The sequence below is a fragment of the Daphnia pulex genome, chromosome 5, assembly GCF_021134715.1.
Source record: "Daphnia pulex isolate KAP4 chromosome 5, ASM2113471v1".
Classification (NCBI taxonomy): domain Eukaryota; kingdom Metazoa; phylum Arthropoda; class Branchiopoda; order Diplostraca; family Daphniidae; genus Daphnia; species Daphnia pulex.
The window spans coordinates 1,203,129-1,215,865 of record NC_060021.1 but is presented as its reverse complement, the minus strand read 5'-3'; the positions used below and the strand labels follow the sequence as shown (position 1 = coordinate 1,215,865).

At 40.4% G+C, this 12,737-nt stretch overlaps 2 protein-coding genes, 1 long non-coding RNA gene and 1 other non-coding gene across 6 annotated transcripts; 2 read left to right on the top strand and 2 right to left on the bottom strand.

Annotated features, from left to right (window-relative positions):
• Nucleotides 1-290: 290 nt before the first annotated feature.
• On the top strand, nt 291-5,193 carry LOC124195084. 3 transcript variants are annotated; one of them, XM_046589573.1, is made up of 7 exons: nt 291-696; nt 799-968; nt 1,074-1,377; nt 1,461-1,907; nt 1,973-2,098; nt 2,165-2,979; nt 3,060-5,193. In XM_046589573.1, exons 2-6 carry the CDS (start codon nt 813-815, stop codon nt 2,950-2,952), a joined length of 1,821 nt encoding a protein of 606 aa, XP_046445529.1. In that variant the 5' UTR covers nt 291-696; nt 799-812; the 3' UTR covers nt 2,953-2,979; nt 3,060-5,193. The 3 variants fall into 3 exon arrangements, with proteins under 3 accessions (XP_046445529.1, XP_046445528.1, XP_046445527.1); XM_046589572.1 differs by having other exon boundaries at nt 292-700; XM_046589571.1 differs by lacking the exons at nt 291-696; nt 799-968; nt 1,074-1,377; nt 1,461-1,907; nt 1,973-2,098 and having other exon boundaries at nt 2,365-2,979.
• A 1,751-nt stretch (nt 5,194-6,944) lies between these two features.
• LOC124195088 lies at nt 6,945-9,957 on the bottom strand. Its single transcript, XM_046589576.1, has 7 exons — nt 9,579-9,957; nt 8,504-9,486; nt 8,320-8,420; nt 7,997-8,227; nt 7,786-7,920; nt 7,594-7,689; nt 6,945-7,530 (listed from the first exon to the last, which is right to left on the bottom strand). The coding sequence occupies exons 4-7, from the start codon at nt 8,019-8,021 to the stop codon at nt 7,271-7,273; spliced, it is 516 nt and encodes a 171-aa protein (XP_046445532.1). The 5' UTR covers nt 8,022-8,227; nt 8,320-8,420; nt 8,504-9,486; nt 9,579-9,957; the 3' UTR covers nt 6,945-7,270.
• Nucleotides 9,958-11,133: 1,176 nt separating this feature from the next.
• Nucleotides 11,134-11,826, bottom strand: LOC124195089. Its single transcript, XR_006875130.1, has 4 exons — nt 11,607-11,826; nt 11,467-11,537; nt 11,335-11,408; nt 11,134-11,275 (listed from the first exon to the last, which is right to left on the bottom strand). It is a non-coding gene; the product is annotated as an uncharacterized LOC124195089 (long non-coding RNA).
• Nucleotides 11,827-12,133: 307 nt separating this feature from the next.
• Trnaa-ugc lies at nt 12,134-12,205 on the top strand. The gene has a single exon. It is a non-coding gene; the product is annotated as a tRNA-Ala (tRNA).
• The last annotated feature ends 532 nt before the right edge of the window (nt 12,206-12,737 follow it).

Here is a 12,737-nt window from a genome sequence, read left to right as displayed (position 1 = left end):
TCATAATTTTTCCTTGTTATTTCTATATTTTTAAAGCAAATTAGATGGAATGCCTAGATTGTGTAAAAAATGCGAGTTTTTTCACATTTTTTAAAACAAAATCTGAATTTGTTTTCTTTGGCAAGGACTTAGAAAAAAAAAGCAAATTCAGATTTTGTTGAAAATAATGTGAAAAAACTCGCATTTTTTACACAATCTAGGCATTCCATCTAATTCGCTTTAAAAATAAAGAAAAAACAAGGAAAAATAATGAAAAATTGATTATTACTTGAATAGATTTGAACCTAATACCACTCTAGTGGGGATCTACCGCTTTAACCACTAGACTGTCAATCGCTTGCTTTTGATCGACTCTGACCATAGCACTATGCAAGCCAGACACAGAATCTGCGGAAACGTGGAACAAAAACCGATACTTACGACCCTCTGGCTATGTACTATGGCAACAGGAAAGGGGCAGGGAACCCAAAATTGGTCCCACACAGAAGCGTACGATGATGGGCCGTGACTATAGTAGGCCATGGAGTAGACACAACACAACAGTGGGAGCTATACTCTGTAGGTCTGCAGTCTACGTTTCTTTCTTTTTCAGTAATTGGAAATTATTTTCACAAACTAATGAGAAACCGAAGAAACAAATGCACAAAAATCTTCCAGTAATCTAGTGTACATTCTTGCCACTTCGTTTGGATACACGTAGGTAGTGATATTTATTCGTTTTATAGTTTAGTTTCATGGGCTAATTGTCTATGATTTTTATTAAATATATTTTTTAACCTATTAAATTGTTTGTCGCAGTAATCAGTTGTAACATGGTCGACCGAAACCGTCTCATCACGGCATTGCAGCTGAAAAATCAAGATTCAGATTTTGGTAAATTCGCATGGGGACAGCAGTTGAATGGAGAAGTTTTACATGCCTTTGAAATTCAAGGATTAGGAAATCTCCAAGTGCCTTTTTCTGTGGAGGTTAGTTATTGTATTTTGTATCATAATTATTATGTCTCATGAATGTATGCAGTTGCACACATAACATACTAATCTATTTTTTATTTTTAATAATGTTATTCAAAGGATGTTGAAAAACTGAAGAGTATCTCTGAGCCTGCACCTCATGGCAAGGGACTGAATGTTGTTGTGGACTCGAATGTAAAAAATGCATGGCAAATTGATGGTTCTAAAATATCAGCAGTACACCCGACAAACTTTATCCACACAACTCTTGCTGACATTTCTGTGCAAGCATTGTACCACCTGCAACTTGGCTGGCTTGTTGAGAATCTTGACAGTGACAATGTGGAAGTCTGCATTGACAAATTAATGCTGTATGATTCAGGGGGGCACTACAAACGTCTTTGTGAATTAGAGTTAGAGCAAGGTAATAATAAACTTAAACCAATTAAATATCGAATAACCAAATTTGATAAACAATTTTTCTGTAACTTTTTTTGTTTTATTCAGGAATATGTGCTGTAATGATTCTTCAACTTCCTGTTCAAAATGGATACCTTGGTGGGCGATTAAAGATCGATCATGGCTCAACTGCCAAATATTTTGAATTTGAAAAAGGTAGTGACCACTGTTACTTTTTGACGGTTTTCCGTTCCAGTTGTAAACACGAATTAGAACCCATCACATCTGGATGGAGAGCGACTTTGGTGATAAACCTTGTCTGGAAAAATGCGTTTAATGTTACAAAAATACCTCAGACGTTATCACCGCTCGTCATCCCAGACGTTTTTCAATTGTTAACTGAAATTCGAGTTTCGATCAACCCCTGGTTCAGACATTTTAGTCAAGTTACGCAAAGGCCAAACTCTGACTGTCCGGAAATACCTACCGTTTATGAGACTGGAACTGAAGTTAACCAGCCAATCAGTTGTAACACGAATGCGTTCAACTTGCAGGGTAGGAGATATCTGTTACTTTACACTGGTGATTATATCATATTTAATACTAATTTATTATTCTAGTTGAAGCAGTTTTGCAACCTTCGCCTATGGTTTTGACCCACGATGTCTCCCGCCAGTTACATTTCGACTTGAAAGTAGCCAATAGTGATCGTTATTATTATCAGACGTACCTGGAATATTCATCAAGTACTATAAACAAATTTGAATTATAAATTGTGTGGCTTAAGACAAAAATTATTATTTTTCTCCCAGGCATTGATGTTCGTGACTGCGTAGAAAATCCAAGAAATACCAACAAGTTGCACCCGAAAGTGGATATGCTCGCATTTCTATTAGAGAACGAGTATCCATTGACGGACCTCAGTTTTTTTGGTTTGAGAGGGCACGATGTTTTTCTTTCACGGCTCTTGTTGAGCGGTAACTTTCTTGACGTTCACTTGGCCATCATGAGTCAGCCGGAGGTGTCGACCGACTCATCAAGAGAAGACACGTGTATCGGCGCAGTCCAGATGGAGCATTGGATCAGTTCTAGCAATACGTTATTGCCGTTTAAAAGAATTCTAGTCGACACTAACCAGATCGTAAGCGATTTCCAGCTGAAATCGAGATGCCACATCGCTAACCAAGAAGAAAGAAATGAAAATGGCGACCGTGTTCCGCATTGTTATCAGAAGCAACCAGTTCTTGTGATATGGCCGAAATATCAGTCATTTCGCATCAAATGCCTCTATGCGTTTGACGACTTATTGGATCGAATGGAACGCCAGCTGCATACCGCGAGTCGCGAAAAGACGATAGAAACTCTACGTCGAATTATTTCCTTTTGCTGCGAGGATCCGCTGGCGGTATTTATGGATTCTACCTGCGCTCCAGGAGAGCGCACCTGTCGTCTTTTGCATCTTTGCGTCTTTCTTCGAGCCCGACAAGAAGGACTTCAGTTACTGGAACTTATGAGCACGGATTTCCGAATGCAGAGCTATGCGGAGAATCCCAAAGCCATTGTTACGAAGGGATTCGCAGCAATGGGGTCGCTCAATTAATAGCCGAATTCGAGTGTCGAGTCAGCGGTACGAGTAAACTTTTTCATATTCTAATCCTCTATGATTATCTATATCTAGCCTCTGATGATAATTTTCATGTTCTTTAGGATGGGCTGCTTGTTCACGTTTTGTGTTGAAAATGATATCTCCGATTCGACTGTCGAATCAGATGGAATTTATCGTGAACCTTGCTGGCTACCTCAGGGATCGCTGCTGTTCAGACGGTGCATTCCAAATTATGGACCGTGTTGCCTTCATCCTTCCTAAACTCGAGGCGTCCTTTGTTGCTAGCCTCGGACAAAAGGATATTGATTCGTACGCCAATTTCGTTGTCGACTGTGAAGCAGATCCGAAAACTGCCAGTGTTCAACGAATCGTTGGTTTCACCACCCTTTTCCCTCATCTGGATCCTTACGAACAGTGCCGTTTGGTTGTCGACCTCCGGAGGCGGATTAGATTTGGAGGAGTACCTTCCTGCATGCACCTCTATCAGGAATTGTTCCGTGCTCTACCTTCGTGCAATCTGCACGCACCTGGGCCCATCAAGCATGTCATCGTAGCGGTTGTGAGCAGCTTCTTTCAACTCGGCGATCCGGAATTGATCCAAATTCTCATGAAAAAGATCTGCAGCCTTGGTCCAAACACTTCAGACCGACCAGCTCAAGAAAACGGCCTGATTGATGTGCTCTTGTTGTCTGGCGAATTTTGGGATTTGGCCACTTCATCCGATTTAGGAAAGTCGATGCTCACCAGCCTGATTGAGGCTCAGATTTTATCTGTGATGTATATGTTCGATCAACTCATTACACCCAGTGAAGAAAGTCTTGGGACTCAGCAAATCCGACCAACAGGTGAACTCGAGAAATTGGATTTTACGAAGAGGATCGATTTTCTGGAAAATCTGTCACAGCTAGAGCTGCATAATCAACATTACGAACTAATCCGTGAAGCACGCACTGCTTTGATCACCACCTGGATTAATGGATTCTGCCTGCTACTGGATCGGGAGAGGTCTTTTGCTACGCCTAGTTCTAGTACTGACCCGCTTCAAGTTAACATCACTGTTTTCTTAAAAACATTTATCAAGATGGAAAAGAATCTTTACGATAACAACCGGCAAAATGTTTCCATTGGTTTTTCCCACTTGTTTTCAAAAATGTCTATACAGAGATTATGTCAACTAATTCTCGATCTTTACAAGATAGATTCAGTGACCCAGCCCTGTTTGAAGATTGTTTCTTCGTGCTTTACTGTGTACAGGGACCTAAACCGTCAGTTTGTCGGAGAAGATGTAATTTCACTACTGGCGCCTACTATAAAACTTGTCGTGAAAATTGCCAAATGTCTTTTCTGGCTCGGGGACGACGTGTCGTTGGAAACATTTTGCCAGAAGATATGCACCAGCGTCCCATTGAACGAAGAAAATCTATTGGTGAAAAAAATCGTCTCCTGTAGCAGCGTTTGGCCGCTAGCCTGCACATCTCCTCCCAGTCTGGCCACCTTTTATGTTTTCTTGGATCGGCATATCGACTACTTGAAAACTATCGAAGAGCCCGTTTTCTCGTTTGGGCAACCTTGCGCCCAGTTGCCGCAGTATCCCGAGGTGGAAGTTTTTCTCCGCTCTTCGGAGGAGAGAATGACTTATCACAGTTTGGCCAGTATTTTTCACGCGCGCAGTTTTGCAGATGAATTAACTAAGGTGTGCTTGAAGAACGGGTGGTGTAGCTTAAAAGTCCAGGCGATGGGGTCAGCCAGGAGTGCCTTCTGCGAGATCGTGAAAACACAAGACATGTATCAGATGAAGATGAAGCGATTTCAAATTGTGCAACAAGAATTATCTGAAATGCTTTCTCTACGCCATAATTTTGAAAGTAAATCCACGGAGAGCGATCTGTCAAAAAGGTTGTCGGACATGCATCATAACGTGATGGAGAATGTTTTATGCTCGGTCATGAAGAGTGATGGAAACGAACCCGAAATCATCGTTATTTCTGATTGATCTGTAACTCGGAAACTGGAGCCGCCAATAAGATTTCCCCCCCCCCCTCTGTACTTAGCTGATTGTTCTTTGCTAATGTTTCGAATAATTTTTAGAACCTTTTCTGTTGCTGAGCAACAAATCCAAAAGTGCAATTGTCGAGAACTGGAAATTTAATTTGGCTGTGAACTGTGATCTCTTTAAATGTTTTAAATCTGAAATAAATCTATGATATATCTATCCATACCGATAAAAGCCATATACACATGTATGTTTCTCATATTCCTTGATTCCATCGAACCGTTTTAGGCCATTTGTGAATAGTAGTAGATATGACTATAGCTCTCAGTTCTCCCACTTTGGTAAGTTTTGAGGTTTGAGCAAATTGACACCATGACATAGACAAAAGAAACCAATACCATACATAATAAGGCGATGTCAGTAATATGCTAGCGCTTTTATATATAGCCTCATTTAGAGAGCATTTATATTTTTCTATTGTTACGAATCAGATTATGAACATCAGGCAGACACGTATATTATTGTCAGTGGAATTAGTAGCGCTCATTAATAAACGAAGCATTTCAAGTTCCAATTGTTTTTAACAATCAACTTAGACCATTTGCAATTGTTTTCGGACCCCAAATTTTTACAACCAAAAAAACTGATAATTTGTATTGGATTGCTATCCACCAGTAAAGCTTCAATACCACGTCCCGACACGGCGACACCGAATTGCAGTGAGATAGCTGCAGCTTCTGGAGGTTCTGAAACCCGTAATAATTGATGGCGGCCTTCTGTAAAACCTCATCACTGAGCGTATCACAATCAGAAATGGATATGTGTTGAAGTGAAGGCGAAGATAACAGTAGAAGAAGAATGTCGGGTTGGATATCTTCAAAACAAGAAAGAAACTTAAGATCTTTCCACCAATGCTTCAATAGTAAAATAATTGTTAAGGACTCTTAAGGACAACAAATGTCTGAGAGCAATTTGAATTCCTATTTCTGTAACACTAGTGTATAAAATACTTAATCTTTGTAGGGTCTTGTATAGTCTAGGGCTTTCTTTTTGCATCTCTGGATATTCGGTGCCACGACACAGCCATTGAATTCCAGTATCGGTCACGTCTATACAATTTTCTAAATTCAGCGACCTGCAATTGTCAAACATAAATGATAATCACTTCCTTTTCTAAAAAAAGAAATAATTAATAAAAATAATTAAGATAAGCTGACGTACCTTAAATTGAAACAATAAGCCCCAATGTATTTTAACCAATTGTTTCCCACTCTAGAGTTTTGTAGGTCCAATATAAGCAGATTTCCAAGCTTAGGGAAAAAAACTAAGTAATCATCAGAGTAAACAGAAAAACATAAATTTTGGATGCGCGGAGAGATGAGATGTTCGAGGATTTTTGCATCGGTTAGTTTTCGGCTTCTGGTGAAAAGCGCAACGATTTCTTCCGAGAGCGTAACGGCTGAACACATTTTTAAAATATGAATAGAAAAACTTCACAATTAGCGGAAATAAATTTTTAAAAAGGGTTTGCGTGATTAACATACGTAGTAATTGATGAAGTGGCTTGTTCCATTCTAAGTTGACCAAAATCTCCTTGTCATCCTTCTGAATTGATGGTAAATTAACGGCAAACTTACTATTTTCAATAGTTTCTTTAATGCAGCCTAAACACAGTTTAACAAGGGATTCAATTTCACACTTTCTAGGCATTGTTTTAAACAGCACGGAAAAACAAGCTCGGCGTTTCTGCTGTATACGGGCGTCCTTGACTAGCTCATCTACACACAAGACAATAAGACAGCTAAATTTCCTCGGGCTCAAGATGCGCTTGCTCAAGTCCAACAACGATAAAGCTCCCTTTTTTATGCAATAGTCAGCAGCTGCCTTATACCATTTTTCTCATTGCCCCGCCAACGTGAAGCAAGCCATTGCTAAAACACATTCAATTTGCAAATAACTGCTGTGCATTTCTCAAAACCACTTCAAAGTCAAATTTTAGCGGCACTTAATGATGAACGTGTATTCGCCATTCGGTACATCAATCATAAAATTCCAAAAATCTTGGCGGAATGCAAAATATATGTCATTCTTCCACGGGTTAAAATCTTCAGACGTTGCTAACACACTAATATGTCGGCATGGGAGGCTATTTGATCAGATTACTAAATAATAATGAAGAAGAAAGAGGCAAGATATAATTCACTATCTTTTGCCATCAGCGTAGTAGCCTATCGATAATAATGGCCTTCAATTCGACTCAGAAAAACTTATTTAGCCAGTGACCACAAAGGATCGAGTTGGCTGAGTGGATTAGAAGGATCAGACATTGAACCGAGCTGAGAGGCGTTTTTTAAAACTTTCTTTTTTAACGCGGTGTCGATTTGTTTGGCCGCCGTCCAACGTGAAGTTTGCCGGATCAAGGATCGCCAACGCCCCTAGAACCTGGCTCTTTTTTGGCGTAGGTGTGTCTGTCGTTTGCAATATCGCTGCTGGTTCTTCTGTTACTCGGGGAGCCACTTCTTTCGTTGCTGTCGTTTCTTTCAAAACATTCGCCGCTGCCTCCAACACAGGTGTCGCATCTAAAAAGATTGAACGCGTCATAAATCAAATGCAAAATGTTGGCAACGGTTAAACATTTTTACTGCTCGAAGTAGTTGGATTCGGTGAATTTATGAAATCTTGTAATGGATGATGTTTCTTTATAGGGGATCCTTCAATCGTTCCCGATAGAATTCCTCCTATATTCAGACAAATTATTATTTTTATTATTTTTTATCTTTTTTTTTAAATTTTTTTAATGTAAAATCTTTTAGAATTGATTGAAAAACTTTTACTTTTCATGAGTAAATCCTGGGCGTGATAAAGTAAGGCTTGGTAAGCAAAGAGCAAGTGTTCGCGGTCTTCGAACATGTTGCGTCGATGCTGGCAAAGGCTCGCCGCAACCCGTACGACGTCCAACAGTCCATGGCCTATCAGAAAAGGATTCATCATTATTTCATGCAATTTATGTTAAGCTTGTACAAATCGTATGATGGATGAGCTTACCTGAAGTAAGGTCATTGAGGGCCATAGAGAGGAGGCAAAAAAGACCAGTGCGTCCAGCTGCGCCCGCCAGACAATGGACAACGATCGGATGGGTTTTGCTTCGTTGCTGCTGCCAACAGTGAAGCACTTCATTCGTCAATTGAAGAAACTGGGCAGACGAAGCGGGAAAGCTACTTCCAGGCCAGGCTGTAAATTGTAAGTGTATGACTATACACGCTGTTTGGCTTCTCCCTAAAACAAAACAAAACAAAAAAAGTCGTCAACTCTCTGCATGGGTAAATTTAAAAATGCATAGAAAATGGAAGTAGTAAAAATAAAATTACGTTTTTGCTGAGACCAAGGATTCGTTCATGGCAATACGAACGGATGTTACTACTTTGAAGTGTTATGGTCCAGGGGCCAGAGATGACATCACGGCCCTTCTCTACAGGCCAATAAATAGCTCTGTCGTTGAAGGGCTGGGGTATTTTGGCGTCCAAAAGTAAACAAAAAAACAACAATTTCAACCGATTGTTAAACGCTTGTTGCTGCATCGGCAAGGCGATGTCATAACATGTCGCACCAAGAACTTGACCATAATAGTTGGAAGTAGGTGGATAATTCTGAGGTTGCATATATGTTGAGTTGAACCAAAAGACGGCGGGTTGTTTCCTCCTCCTGCTGACCCAGATAACGCCTGACCTCCTGCTGATGGATAAGACGGTTGTTGGGGTTGGCTAGTAGGAATCGGATGAGGATTGACTGCAGTGGTGGGTTGCTGATGAAGGGGAGAAGCCGAAAGATAATTGTAGCTGGATTGAGCCAAGCTAGAAGCACCCGGTTGGGTGGCTGAAAACGACGAAGACCTATAGGCCTATCAGTTGTTTGGAAACCACTACTATACGTTGGTCTAGGTAGATTTGGTCCAGAAGGCGGGAATCCACTTTGTGAAGTATTGTTTTTGATAGTAATAAGAATTGCCGTCAAGCACATAGGGCGTCGATTGCGGATGGCGATCACTCTGCTCGGTACCAAGAGGAGTCGGACGTTGATACGGGTAACTAAACGGGGCGACGGCATCAGCTCCAGCAGAACCCGGTGGAGCTGCTGACGAGGTGGTTGGAATAAAAGTTGGTTCCATTCCAACTCGATCTTTTTTCATTAAATGAAGAAAATCTTTCAACTTCGGACCACTCGTTACATCAGTAGAGTCTGGAATTTCGGGTTGTGGGTTGGTCACAGGAGTGGGGCGATTGCGTTCTCGTGCAGCCTCCTGCTGTTTACGCTCTTCCTGTTGGACACGACAGACGGATCGCAAACGCTGCAAGAGTTTCGTGACAATCGTGTCCATCTTCCTGTAGAATTTGAGATATTTTGGCACTTTGCAATCAGATCTGGATAGGCCTCGGCGGAAGCCATCAGAGCAGCCACGGTTGCAACTCAACGCTGCTGAATGTCGGCGGTGGAGCGTCGCGTGTCTGCGTATCGAGCATTGGCTGTTTGGCTTCTCCCTAAAACAAAACAAAACAAAAAAAGTCTTCAACTCTCTGCATGGGTAAATTTAAATATGCATAGAAAATGGAAGTAGTAAAAATAAAATTACGTTTTTGCAAGCGTTTTTGCTGAGACCAAGGATTCGTTCATGGCAATACGAACGGATGTTACTACTTTGAAGTGTTATGGTCCAGGGGCCAGAGATGACATCACGGCCCTTCTCTACAGGCAAAAAAATAAATAGTTCTGTCGTTGAAGGGCTGGGGTATTTTGGCGTCAAAAAGTAAACAAACAAACAACAATTTCAACCGATTGTTAATTATTTAGACGACATCAATGGGCCTTTAAGTCCGACTTTAAGGGAGACAACTTCCATTGTAATCAGTAACGCGGAATGCTCCGCAGTTTATGGAGGTAGTATAATTACTGCTAATACCATATGCAGTAGCGGCGCTGGAGGTAAAGGGATCTGTCCGGTACGTAAAACTTAATTCGAATATAGAGTTCGTGTTGTATTATTTTAATCTTAAACGGCAAATTTACCCCAGAGTGACAACGGAAGGCCTATGAGTTACATGACAACGGACGGAAATTTCGTACAGATTGGAGTTGCCTCATTCTATTCTTCAACGGGTTGCGAAAATGGCCATCCTTCTGGGTTCACTCGTATTCGTAACTACCTTGATTGGATATCTACAGAAACGGGCGTCATCACTCCGAATTCAGCATCAGCCATGGGGAATTCAATTTGTTACAAATTAGTAATTGCACTTGTTTTAGCAATTCATTATTTTTAGTGTGTAATTTAAAAAAAAAATACTTAATACAGTCGCGGCTGAAAGTTTCTATACGTGTAGCTCAAAAATACGCCTTTTTTCTGTGTATTGGCGGATGGTGTTAGCCTATGGTAGAGGTTGAGCTACCTTATTTGCTCGATTTTCTCAAGTTTTAACCCCAACCCCCTTACACCTCCGACAATGATTTGTTGGCGCGGCTTTCTCAACTATGGGTAACCATGGCCGATAATCAGACAATTGAGTCGATACCCAATAAACTAGCAATAGCTCTAAAATGAAACGTTAAAATGGCAGAGGATTGATCAGTTTGTAACTGTGGCAATTTCTGCATCGATAAGTTTCATTTTAGCATTAGGCAATAGGAATGAGTAACTTTTGGGATATCGCGGGTAAATTAGTAATCGATGTTAAGAGGAAGAGTTAAGTAAAGAAGGGCGGTAAAAAATAAAGAAACGAGCAAATTAGGTAGCTCAACCTCTACCATAGGATAACACCATCCGCCAATAGCCTACAAACTAAAAGGGCGTATTTTTGAGCTACACGTATAGAAACTTTCAGCCGCGACTGTAGTACTATCCACACGATATATTGTTACACATTAATTCCTTATCATCCTATACATCCTCCATCAACTACTTCTCCCAATATTGACTTTAAACGTCCACTGACCTGAATTGTACACTAATGATGACGTCACAAGTTTGTTGGGAACTCCTCCCACATCAGAACCTGACGTCATAACAGGTATACGGTAACTTTTGCCCGCTTGCGCCGCTGGCTCGTTTAGGACCTGGACCCCATAAGACAGCTTGAGTTAAGATTATACAAATGCGCCTATGTTTCGACGCTATGGATTTAGTGAGAGCCTTCAGAGTTTCTTCTGGGGTCTGTTGTAAGCAGCCCCTATAATTTATTCGCAAGTTGATGCTGGGTCAAGCACGACACAAAATGAAATATGTGTAGGACTCAAACTGTGTTGACATACAGTGAACTGACATACGTGTGATGTCTAAACAAAAGAGAAAAGAGTTAGTTAGGGAACGGAAAAGAAACATGGAAGTATTGTACCTGGGATGACACGAGAAAATGTGAGGAGTCACCCAGACCAATATGCACACAGACAGGGAATATAGATATGAAGCCTAAAATAGACAGCAATTAGCATACACAATAGAATATAAGCATAATAATAGTAATTACCAATGCTAGGCAAGCAAAAGCACTCAGAATAAGGCTTGAACTGACAGCTCAGAACAGAAAACGAGCTGAAACTAAACATCAAACATATTCACAGGTTAGATGGGTCGGGCAATTGATAATTACAAACATAATGTACTTACAAGCTGAATAAATGGCTTCAAGAAACACAGAAAAGTATAATAATCGTGACAGTAACTAGCTCTTTCGACAGTGAAACCAGCGTGGTCTTAACGTCGTACGAAGGCTAGCAGACGGATTAACACAAAGACTCGGGAGGGAAGGGGAAAGAATCGCGCTTGACTTAAAATTAGGCGTTGCCAAATTGGAGAAATTGAAAGGCGCTTTTCTCGCCGCAACAGCCTATAACTTTGCTTAAGAGGAAAAATGTACCATAGATAAATGCACCGCGTATGACATTGATGTATTAAGCATTAAGCGTGCATGATTTTAAAAACGGATGAAAATAAAAGGCAGCTGTCAGATGAGAGCTGAATTTACGCTGAAATCAACGGACTCCAAACTCATTTCGATTAACTAGTCACAAAGTTTACATTGTACAAATCGATAGAAATTAGAATTTTTAAATTAGTAAGAAAACAAATTTGATATTTGTACTGGAACAAATTTTGTAAAGTATTTACACTGGACAGAAAGAACTACAAATTTCGGGGATGTAACTCAGTGGTAGAGTGTTCGCTTTGCATGCGAAAAGCCCGGGGTTCAATCCCCCGCATCTCCATATCTTTTTTCTCTTGCCTACAAGGTGTATGAGTTAACCGCAGTCAGCTTTTCTGTTCCTTACATTTTCAAAAATTTTTCCATTCATTCACCTCCACCTTAACCATTTAAATGATTTAAATGTTACGCGATTCCTTTTTTTTTAAATTTCACACTAGCCTACTTGCTACTGCATTGTATGATTATAAGCCAAACCGGCAAACCCCACAATAAATAATCGGGACCGCAAAGGGATTATTACTTTGTAGTATATAATTCTTGTAGCTAACGGAGTGAGGAGAGAAATTGCGATTGAACGTTTTCTTAACATAGGTAAAAAACTGAACACACCTTTGCCATATACCTTATCTGGGGAAACGTATCACAAAAACGGTTCAAACTTCAAAGGCGGTTCAATGACTCTGCTACCGGCTGCAAACTGATGCCCTATCGTAATTCAACGCTGCGCTACAAAATTAAAAAAATAAGCTGAGCAAGCCAGCTTATGATAGGAAATAAAAAAAAGAATTATTTTTAAAACTTTAAGATTTTTA

Bases quoted from the DNA above. Each gene is read 5' to 3' on its own strand.
- LOC124195084 (XM_046589571.1), top strand. From the start codon at position 3,092: ATGATATCTCCGATTCGACTGTCGAATCAGATGGAATTTATCGTGAAC.
- LOC124195088 (XM_046589576.1), bottom strand. From the start codon at position 8,021: ATGGCCCTCAATGACCTTACTTCAG. The intron at 7,921-7,996 runs GTAAGCTCATCC...CTTTTCTGATAG, and splicing joins CCTCAATGACCTTACTTCAG to GCCATGGACTGTTGGACGTC. The intron at 7,531-7,593 runs GTAAAAATGTTT...CAATCTTTTTAG, and splicing joins GAATCCAACTACTTCGAGCA to ATGCGACACCTGTGTTGGAG.